Here is an 11,272-nt window from a genome sequence, read left to right as displayed (position 1 = left end):
ATGATAATTAGCTATAAGCAACATTCTATCTCCCTTTTCCTATCTATCATGTTATTCCGGAAATAACAGCTCTACTTTAAAATTTAACGAAAGGCATTTCCACAATAATCTTAAAGTCTTGTTTAACAAATTAGGACTTTAAAAACATTTTTCTTGCTATTAAAAGAAAGCTCTCTTCCGCAACCTTACTGGAAACCATCCTAGATCGTTCTTCATATTGTATCGGCGAGACACTTAAGAGTGTAGTAATGGAATAATTCTACCCAAGGGAGCTAGGATTGTGTTGAGGGAGTTGAAATTTATACATATATATTTGATTCCTTTTTAATTTTCAGAACTATACCCTAACCATTTTCCAAGCAATACTCTTTAATTAACTTAAAAAGGCTCAAGCTTAGAACTACTAAATTGACAAAGTCCAGCGTTGCGCTATTTAGTAAGGTCCCCCTTTAGTATCACTTAAACAAAATATATATGTACTTAGGCGTTCTAAGTAAATTGTGTGATAGTGTGGTATCAGCTAAAATGGTTAATGCCATTATTACATATTAAAAATTTTCCTAAAGGTGAATTTCTGATTGTAATTATAAAGTTATTTTGGTACTGACTTTTTTATGAAATTTTAGAAGGTCTTTACGAGCTAGAAAAACACAGAGCCAAGTTTTATTATTACCTATAATGTATGTTTAGAAATAAAAACTAAGAAAAAAGTTTACGAATTTCATCGCTCGTTAATACTATTATTTACTTTTTCAGTTTAGACGCGTGGTGCAAAGTTAAGCTAATCAAGATTTGGACCTAAGCCCTTTCCGTAGAGAAGAGCTACTTAAAAAAATTTTAGTTGAGGCAGAACATTTATTTTGACAGAGTGTCGTGATTATATAAATAAAAACAGTTGTCCTAATTATATAGGCTGGAAAGCATGGTAAAGTCATTAAATACACTCACACTAGCAGTAAAGCCTTATCACCATAACCTAAAAGGCGAGAAAGTACGTATTAAGAATTTGACTTCAGCAGGCACGAAACAGTACGAAAGCTAAAGGTTAGCTGGCTATGAGGGAGTCACAACTTGGTTGCATAGGTAGCTATTTGAGGTTGTGTGCCTCCCACTTTGAAAGGTCCCCCTGTTTTAAACTTGTAAACCAACTTTACCGCTGAAATTTAGGGGGCTATAAGCAACGAGCGAAAAGTAAAAAGGTGATTTTTGCCAATACAGCGTTCATAGTTCTTAGAGTTTAGTCGCAGAGAATAACCACCACCCACTAGCTTTGACCTTAACATAACCTATCACCCAAACTTAAGGTTTTAAAGGGTCCGTCCTTCGATTCCTTGTAATTCCTCCGGTTTCACCGACTTGAAGCCAAGTATAGTCTTACAAGTGCCACCGGCTTGCGAAACTATGACGAAAATTATTAACTTCTTTAGGAAGTCGGCAGGTTTCCTTGTTTAACTCAATATTTCGCTATATGTAATTGAAAGACTTATTTCTAAAAACTTTCTACTGTATAAATGCTTCTTTTTATTTTACCGCAGGAGCATGTTTCCCTTCTCGTTCATCACTGGTTCTACGAGGAAGTGGAACAGAAGGGACAATAAAAACTGCAGGAAACTTTTTTAAGTATGACCTTTAAACTTACCGATACAAGTAGTTTGTTTCTTTTTAGGGGGTAAACTAGCCGAGCGCCAATTAGCTCAAGAAGAAGCATACTTTTATAAAGAGGTGTGCTCCTTTTAAATTTTTATAAATATACAAATATGTTCTTTAAAATTGTTTAAAATATTGTTTTCTCTGTACTCAAGTTAAGTATTCTTAATCAAGTCTACCCCAACTTGTACCTTTTAAATTCACTAACTTGTAAATTCTTATGTATATTATTAGAAATTATTAATTTGTTTTTGTTGTTACGGTATAAATGAATGTATACTCAACACTTTATTGAAGACAACTAAACATATTTTTATGAGCAATAGAACAAAGACCGACTTGAAAAGTTAAAAAAAAAATCTTCAGAGTCCAAGAAATCGAAAGAAAACAGTGAAAAGGAGGACAAGGTCGATAAACCCTGACACTTTACTGCGCTAAAGTGAAATTTATAAAACTATAAAAGCCTTTTATCATGTTTTATATTCGCTTTCCTTAAACTCCCAATTATGTGACATTACAAGCTTTTAGTTTGCGCCATTTTTACTAGAAACAGTTTGTCATTCGCGTAAACTATTGCCTTGTTGTTCGGGTTTAAAACGCTGTACGGAGCGGTGTTTTCCAAAATTGAATGCACTGCTCGTTGTATCCCAATAAGCAGGAAGTTATGTTTCTCTACATATTAGAAAGAAAATTCTTAAAAACAGTGTGCTATACTCGTTGGCGGCAATATAGTACCTAAAAAATAATCAAAAAAATACTGTACTGGCTTATTGACCATCTCTACCGGAGTATCGATCTAAGATAATATAAATAAAAGTGTAGATTATAAGTAAAACGAAGACTTTGTGGAGGTTGGCAATTGCTGAATTTTCTTCGATCTCTGCCAAGCTGCAGATAAACTCATAGACACCTGCAGCATCGAGTAAGCTTTACTAGCGCGGGGCCAAGGCAAATAGCAGGCGAACTACTTACACTGGTTTGAACTCATCGGAACCATCAAGTATTGCAATAAAAAGTTGGACCAAACTTTACCGCTGCAGAAGCTTTCTTCGAACAAAAAGTCCACATGGCTAATAACAGTATTATAATTTATAATAATACACCTTAAAAACACTTATACGATCCGATGGAGTACTTTTCGTATGTGTAAAAGTCACTGCACAGATATTTATAAGACCCTCGACAGTCTAATTCTAGCAAAAAATTAAGTTTTCTATTAATTAATAACTAGGAAGTAGCGTGCTATTAACAAACCGGTTACAAGGCGAAGTGGCGGGTCCCCAACGGGTCTGCTGCACGAGTCTGACGGAAAGGGTGTAGCTCTTTGTTTATTAAAATACTTTTTAAAATTTAACCGACCTTTAATAAACTTTGCTAATAAAACATTTTCCGAATCGCTAACGCATGGGTCTTCTGCGTGATGCCTACCCTTCAGTAGTATAAAGAAACTTGCTTTTTCAAGACCGATACTCTAAAGGTAAGTCAAAAGGTGACGACTACTTGTACTTATAAAAGCATATAATCTACTTTTAATGTTTGCTTGTCGTACGGGTGACCCTGAAAAAACCAAACATCGGCAAAACAACTGTACTGCCTCCAGACAGACTCGCGTGGCGGGTCGGGGCTTAATAGTACAATATCTTTCAGCTAAAAGTTTTAAAATAATCTAATAAGTTGTAGTAGCTGAGTATAAATTTATTACAAATGATGGAGTCACAATCGCCCGGCGTAAGCGAGAGACAAAATAATAGATGTGATGGTCTCTTGAAAACAAAATGATGTGCCCCTCTTTTAAACGACGTGGATCTTTGAGGGTACTTTCCTAGATGACTAAATTGCAGTATTTTATGGCATTAAACTTTAGCATACACTTACCGATAAAGATAAAGGTGTTTTAGTCAAGTAGGAAAGCTGGGCGGAAGCCCCCTCATGGGGAAGTGGAGGAAAGTTTATCTATCGTATAACAATGAGTGCTAAGACTATTGAGGTTAGCTGCAAAAGTGTAGGTTACAGGGTAATCCTGATTTAAAAATTGAGAACCGAGCACTTCCTCTCTGATCGGGCTCAAATCAGTAGAAGTTAAAATAGTACTCGACGGCTCGGCAACTATCACCAATTAAAGGAGGCCACGAACAAAAACGGCAGCCAGTAAGACACTTACCGTCTGGATAGTGCAGCCAAGGATCGCTTAACGGAGACGCTGGTGTTGCTGGACGGGTTTGTACAAGGTTAGAAATGATCGGTTTCTGGGCTTTATTGGGATGCGTAGATACTGCTCTGACCGTCACTTGGGGTAAACTGAGCCGGACGCTCCGTTTTGCCCTGCACGGGGTTATTAAAACTAGTCAGCAGCTACGTTAAAAGATCTCCTAGTGATTCTCCTCTAAACTCTAACTCTAACCTCTTATTTCGCTAAAACAACGCCATAGCACTAGGCGGCTTACTCTTTTTTAAGTCCGAAAGTTTTCAAAAAAGGGATCACTTTTGTGACGATGTTGTTTGCCCGCGACAAGATAAACCTTTTTTTTAAAGCGTGAAAAAAGCTCATTGAAAAGCACAACCAGCCCGTACAGTAGGTCGTCTGAGTGGATAACGCAGTCGATAGGAGTGACAATAAAGCTCCTGTCACTTGCCCTTTTCAACCCCATCACTATCGAGCTCGTGTGCTGGTAAATTTTTTTTACCAATACGCGATAGGGCTGTCCGTGGATATGCTTATATGCTGGGCGGTGCACGCCTCGTTATTGGACGGTTAAGCGTGTACAAGCGAATGAGAAGTACATTGCATTGACACAGGATACAGCGACTGGCGGACGGACTTGAGATACTCTTTGCTCCATGCCTTCACGCACATTGAAGATAAGCTGGAGACGTCCTTGAAGCTGAGCTGCGTGACCATACAGGAGTAGGCATTAGACTGCTAGCAAAGCGACATAGCAACAAACCTGAACGGCCAAAGCAAAAAGAAAAGCAAATGTTCCTGGAAACAAGCAATCTACTATTATGAAATAAAAAAGATTATCGCTATTTATAAAAAACTATGACAATAAAAGGGGGAACAGGCCAGAAGAGATAACTTCAGCTGGTCTTCGCAGAGACAATTCAGCGAAATGGTCGGGCGCGGGCCCATAATCTCGGATCTAAAAGCGCACATGTGATTATAAGATAGGCCCGAAGTCATTTCGCTTAGCAAACCTTTCAAAGTTGAGAAAACGTTTGTTTTCAGCCTAAACAAAAGTAGTTATTGAAAAATAATAACGAAAGGTATTGAAAAAGCAAATTACTTTGTTTAAATATACGAAGATCTCGCAGTTTTTAACGTAGAGAAAAATGGAGAGCGCCCGCATAATATTTGCCTCATCGCATTTGACCAGCTCTAAAATAAGCATTCAAACAAGGCCGGATGAAAACGTATGAAATGCGTGCCGACTTCCGAGGAGGATCCTTTACTTGAGTCGTATCCTTCAATATAAAAATGGCGCTTGCCCTGCCCGCTTTCGCACGTGCAAGGTCGCCGTTGTCCAGGGCCGAACCTGGAAGTCAGCAGCTACAGCGAGTAGTCAGTGCTAAAAAAGAAATCGCAATGCCTTGTAAATGAAAGAAGAGTTGCATCATTCCAGGGGCGGAAAGGACGTCTAAGGAGCCAATCAAAATGTTGGCCTGGAAATCAAGAAGTGGGAAGCACGCAGACCTTGAAGGCGCCTGCCCAACGGCGAGGTTGAGAGCATCACAATCTGAAGGGGGGGGGGGGGAAATCGTTAAAGATGCGGACGGAATAGAGCATTCTGCATCGCACTTTTGGTATTAAAAAACGGAAAGTGCCGTTTTCCAGGTAAAATTTTGCATATGCGATAAACGGGCACGTGTTGGTATACTGCAAGTCGCCCACCAGAATGATATGAGAAGTATTACTTATAAGCTACACACATATAATGAAAGGGAAAAAAGTGAAGAAAAGAAGAAAAAGGGGGAAAAAGCGGCCTCACGCCAGACTCGTATTCTTTGTAGATTCTTTTTTTTTCTGCTACGGAAGTTATTAACTCGTTGATGAGCTGCGGTAGAAGTACAATGCCGAGAATAATATAGCTTGTGATGAACATGCGACTGCAAGAGGAGGAAGAGGAAATGGTGAAAGTACCACGTGCAATACAGCAAAGCGTCAACCTCATAGCGTTGAAGGGCGTGATATCCCCGAAGCTGTGAGTAATAATAAATATAAAAAATATTAATAAAGAAATGATTAAACCAACGAAGAAATATGAAAATAATAAGGATAATGAATAAAAATATAACACAGACCCGACTGAAGAAAGAGTGACGATCATAAAGTATAAGCAAGTCACAAAAGAATACGGATGCAACGGCTTTTGCTCAAAACAATTTGCAGTAAAACGAAAAGTGCAGGTTCCAATAATAAGAAAGCAGACAATTATATAAACGATGAGCAGAACCTTTTAAAAAAATAAGGAATTCAAATCACGTGGAAATTAAAAACAAAAATTAAAACATAGTAGCAAAAATAAGAACATTAGCATTCCTGAAAAGTACTCTCGAAACATAACCATCTTCTTTATTGGTTAGCGCAAAGATTTGCTGGAAAACAGTGATTAACAAATTCTATAAATTTTTAACCAAAGAGTTGTAAAATCTACCACAAGAAGCTTGTAAGAACTCCATACACGGAGAAAAGAAGGAACGTACCTAAAAACAAAAAAAACAAAAAAAAGAAGTTTGTAATTCCTTTGAAGCCAGCATTTAGACGTAAAAAGTACAGGTTAGGTAATAAATGGTCCCTTTTAAAAAACACACTCACGACAAACGGTAAGCTCAGCATAATATTTATCGTAAGAAAAATGTACCCTGAAAAATATATGAGAAATGCAAAGAAATGCGACAGACAGAAGCATTAAAACGGAAGTAACCGAGAAAGTAGTGTCTCCTAAACTTCAAAAGTTTCGAGACCGACCAAAACTAAAGAAAACTATTATAAGAAACTTAACGAAAGGTGCACACTAAACTATATTATTAAAAATATTTTATTATTGTATGAATAATATATTTTTAAACGTTATAATACAAGCACAACTAATTTGTTAAAATAATTTTGAAAGGTTTAAACTTACTATAGTAACGAAAGAAAAGACTACTTGGGAGTAATAAGTTGGTGACAAATGCATGCGAGGAGTCTGCCACCAGAATTCTTTAACGCATAATACGTCATATCGTTCATACAAATAAATAAAAAACCAGGAAAAATCGATCTTTTTTTAATAAAGTTAATGAAAAAAGAATTAAAAAGAAGAACGACTTACAAAAAGAAAAAAAGAAAGGAGGGGTCTACTTCCACCGGTCAAGTGGTTTTCAATAGGCAAAAAGTAATTTCTAAACCTTTTTTTATTCTCTATATTTGAATAAACCAATAACGGTAAATAACAATTTTAAAAAAAAAAACAACCCTTAAATTCTTCCTCGTCAGAAGAAAAAGAGCAACTAAAGTCCTGTCTGCAGAAGATAAAGTTAATGTTTCTAAACTATAATATTATTCACCGAGGAAAAACATACAATATTATATTAATATTTTAATCAGAAATGAAAAAGACTAACAAATCGTTTAGGTCACTTTTAGTCTTCTCAAATTTCTTTAAATAGTCCATATGTTAAGTATTATAAATATTTTATTACTGTCAATTACGAAGAACTAAAGTAATTATACGAGGCACGACAGAGTTCTATTTTTATATAATAATTTAAAACGGTTTAATAAAAGGTAAAATTCGTTTCATGTTAACAGGTTAAATACGCTAAACCCACAACATCGGGATCGAGAGTTGAAGTTGTAGCTCAGCGGTTAGGAGCATTTGACGCGCGTACTCAAGGTCCCAGGATTCGATTTCCACCACGCGACTCTCTTTTCCGGTCTTTGATGGTCGCGTAATTAACCTCGCCCTCATAAATTCTACTGCATGCACACCACACAATCCAAGCAGTAAAGTTCCATACAGGGTACTTTACTACATGCCAACTTAGTATCATATTTAAACCGATTTTATATCTGCTTACAAGAGAAAATTATATAATGCTTATTTCTATTTCAAAAAATATTTGAGGGAGCGAAGGGTGACATAATGGTTTAGAGGAATGTTATACATCTGTAGACCTGGATAAAAAACTATACAATATAATCATCTTTACTTTTGCGAATAATTTAACAACTTAAAAAAAAATTTAGCAAAGAGTGAAGTATTTGACTTGATGAAAATACAACATATAAAATGATGTACTTACTATTTGGTTGGTTGAAAAGAAAATTAATTGTCAGTGGCATTATAACCATGCACATAATATCTTAAAAAAGAATACTCTTTCTTACGAGGGGTTCGTTTCTTGCTTTGAAGTTTAAATATTTTTTAGTGTTTTAAAAATTAATTTTTATTTTCGTTTAGATTATAAATAAATCTAAACGAGATAGCCTATTATCAATGTGTCTTTAGAATTTTGAGTAGTATAGGGTTTGAAGAAACTTTTTCGCTTTACTAAAGCTATTTCAACTACATTTTCTTTTACATATTTTAGCAAACGCAAATTAATTAGGATTGTCCATCCAATAAATAGCAAAGTATGGGAGGCAAGGTGTTCCTAACAATCCATGAGCTTATTATTTTTTGTTTTAATTTTATTTTAAGGTTTATGAAGAGCTGTAAACGAAACAAACAACTACAAGGCAAAGGAGCGCAAAAAAAAGGAGGATAATCAGGTTTTTTTTATTACATATATTTATGTCACTGGCTTACTATAGGCCTGATTGCGGCGTGGACTTTATTAACAAATTATAATGCCACTAGCTAAACGAATGAGCTTTAGCATCACAGTGTAGTAGAATATGTCAATAAAGACGAAAAGCAAAATAATAATAGTACTACAAGTAATAGAATAGCGCCATAGATCTCATCCAAGTTACATTAGTTATAAAACTTTGGAAAAGAATCCTTTAAAACACCATTTTTAAAAAGAAATTGTTTCTGGGCGTTCGGGGGCTATCGATTCTAAAACTATTGGTAGTGCACATACCACGGTATGTGCGCTGAGCGGACCTAAGTACGAATGAAAGTCGTAGGGCACGAATTACCAAGCGAAATGAAAACCTCCTCTGAAAAAGTGATTATGAGAGACACTCAAATAAATTTGTGTTGCAGAAACAGGCAGCTAAGAAGGAGCAGAAGATCCAGAAACCGGTGAACGTGAAAGATAGCACCTTACATTAACGGAAAAAGAGATGAAATGTAAATAAAGGGATTTGATGATATAAAAAGAAAAGAGTGCATTCTGAAGGTTAATGACATTTGAAAGTCAACTATAAGGCTTAAGATATGTGGAGATTAATCATGCGAAGATAAGAAAACCTGGCGCATACAAGGGCTCATATGAAATCTGATAAAAAGTCTGTTATGAAACTAGAGTCACTAAAAGGATATGTAATAGAAGGATTTACCCCAGTTTGGAACAAGTACATTGTAAAAGAAAAGTTGTAGCGCCTGATGATTCAACAAGAATGTGAAAAGTTATCGAAAGCGGAGTTATTAGTGCCAACCAACAATAACTACTAGAACCATAAACAAGTTTTAAAAGCCAAATCTGTGTTAGATAAAGCCACTGTGATAATTTACAGCTTATAGCCGAGGTCTACTTGAGGATGTGGGTTGGTTTAGGAGGTTAATAAACGATGCACTGTAAAATAAAACGCCATTCCTAAAGGGAAGTTATTTAATGTAAAAAAAAAAACAGCAGTTATTTTCCGCCCTGGGCAATGCTGAAGGATTCTACCATCCAAAGTTAGCTAAAGTGAGTAAATTATTTTGCGTTCCCTATGCCGAACGGAGAGAGGGTTAAAAGGACGTGCTTCCTTTGGTTACGTAAGCGCACCTTTAAAATATTAAAGATATCTACATATTATTACACCGGGCTTGAATCATACTCATGTTTTTGTTGATGACTGCTTGGTGAGTAGTAGAGACGAATTTGAACATTATTAGAATTTGGTTAGACTTGCTGAAAGGTACAAGCATTATACTGTAAAAATAAGATTAGGAAAATGTAGTTACGCCAAAAGCTCAGTTAAGTGACTAGGGAGAGAGTTGACTAACCGTAATGTGAAAATGTCCAAGCCTTTCTCAGTATGAGGAAACCTAATACTGAAGAGGAGCTGTTAAGAACTGTTTTCCGCAACTACCACAAGTATTTTGTGTACTAACGAGTCATAAAGAGCCTATCCAATGAGTATGGTAGGCGACTACGGCCCTAGTAAGCCAGTTGAGTGATATTTATAAAGGTATGCCTAAATAGGGTCGAGGCCACACCCTCTGAGTAGTTGGCTGTAGCGCACAAACCAATGGGACCCATCACAATTCCCAGAACGCTATTTCGTGGTATTGGGGGTCGATGGATAAGTTTGCTTTTATCACATGAGGTTACTAAAACCATGGAATGCTTTTATTTTTTAGTGGTTATAGTAGTTTACTTTAAATCTATACAATCTTTTATTAAAAAAATTAAGCGTAGGAACCTTCCATATTTTCTGATTAGGGCAAGCCGTTTATACCTTAATAATTTTTGATAAAAAAAAGATTTGTATAGATTAAATGTAAACTATTTAAGTACTAGACAACAATTGCATTCTACGATTTCGGTAATCTTATGTGATTGGTACACTTATGTTGTTAAACTGGGTAATATTCAATCAATATTTGGAAGCAAAATTTGCGTAATGTACTTTATTATATTTCCTTAGAATCTAACAAGTACTCTCTAAGGTACTCTGGAACATAGCAAAAAAAACATATGGTATAACAAGTTGCAGTTTAAAAACGTTGTAGGGTTCTTGTATAACGAATAATTTACGTTGGGATTATTATTATACTATGCGTTGACGGAAAGATCCCAGTTCATAACAGTTCATAAATTTAACGCAAAATACCATTTTTAGGCACTTTTACGATTTTTGTTGATTATTTCATTGCTTAGTTGTTAGTATATATGAAGGTCCACGAAAAATAAGCTGGCAGTAGTGTTAATCCTTTTAGTGCTTTATTTGTTTTGGTCACGTCTATGCACCTCCCTCTCTCTCTCTCTCTATATATATATATACATTTTACAATTGATTTTAAAGGGCTTAAAGGGTTTAGATACCGGTCAGTCAAAGAACCTTAACTACCTTGAAGTTATTTTGCCTATTTCGAAGGAAGTTATTATAAAATCATGCTTATTAAGTCTGGAAATTCCTTTAGTTTCTAAAATCAGGTTTACGAATTATTTTACAGTAACGTTCAGCGTTGTTAACCATCTTGCAAAACTCAAAAGAATATCAGGAGTCACCTATACAAGTATTAAAAGTTTCCAGACAGTAAATAATATGGCAACAGCATCAATTTTAGCGTTCTCTAATGCCTTATTAGACTAATCCGTTATTCTTAAATTTATTCGAGGGTTTTTATATAGTTGACGCCATTAAGTACCTACAATAATTACTAACCTTATTTAAATGCATTGAGTAAGAAATGCAATCCCACGCGGAGCTGGGCTGTGCAGAACACCGAAATTTACTAGTTTTGCAAGCTTTTGTTACAGCCTG

General features: G+C 35.7%; 2 protein-coding genes across 2 annotated transcripts; both read right to left on the bottom strand.

Annotated features, from left to right (window-relative positions):
• Window positions 1-2,050: 2,050 nt before the first annotated feature.
• LOC135145727 (potassium channel subfamily T member 1-like) lies at window positions 2,051-5,262 on the bottom strand. The gene is made up of 21 exons (XM_064077863.1): window positions 5,258-5,262; window positions 5,074-5,180; window positions 4,932-5,023; window positions 4,843-4,874; window positions 4,708-4,787; window positions 4,593-4,645; window positions 4,429-4,534; window positions 4,219-4,369; window positions 4,092-4,166; window positions 3,809-3,969; window positions 3,659-3,753; window positions 3,523-3,600; window positions 3,350-3,469; window positions 3,175-3,294; window positions 3,007-3,118; window positions 2,902-2,949; window positions 2,768-2,840; window positions 2,620-2,717; window positions 2,490-2,557; window positions 2,383-2,443; window positions 2,051-2,319 (listed from the first exon to the last, which is right to left on the bottom strand). Exons 1-21 carry the CDS (start codon window positions 5,260-5,262, stop codon window positions 2,162-2,164), a joined length of 1,893 nt encoding a protein of 630 aa, XP_063933933.1. The 3' UTR covers window positions 2,051-2,161.
• LOC135145712 (potassium channel subfamily T member 1-like) lies at window positions 5,242-7,299 on the bottom strand. The gene is made up of 13 exons (XM_064077847.1): window positions 7,252-7,299; window positions 7,103-7,149; window positions 6,960-7,048; window positions 6,771-6,908; window positions 6,570-6,618; window positions 6,420-6,507; window positions 6,300-6,348; window positions 6,175-6,240; window positions 5,947-6,098; window positions 5,812-5,844; window positions 5,634-5,751; window positions 5,339-5,566; window positions 5,242-5,282 (listed from the first exon to the last, which is right to left on the bottom strand). The coding sequence occupies exons 4-12, from the start codon at window positions 6,822-6,824 to the stop codon at window positions 5,375-5,377; spliced, it is 801 nt and encodes a 266-aa protein (XP_063933917.1). The 5' UTR covers window positions 6,825-6,908; window positions 6,960-7,048; window positions 7,103-7,149; window positions 7,252-7,299; the 3' UTR covers window positions 5,242-5,282; window positions 5,339-5,374.
• Between the last annotated feature and the right edge of the window lie 3,973 nt (window positions 7,300-11,272).

This window comes from Zophobas morio, unplaced genomic scaffold (genome assembly GCF_036711695.1).
Source record: "Zophobas morio isolate AGI-343-1 ecotype UQ-CSIRO unplaced genomic scaffold, CSIRO_AGI_Zmor_V1 ptg000178l, whole genome shotgun sequence".
Lineage (NCBI taxonomy): Eukaryota > Metazoa > Arthropoda > Insecta > Coleoptera > Tenebrionidae > Zophobas > Zophobas morio.
This window is presented reverse-complemented; position numbering and strand designations above follow the sequence as displayed.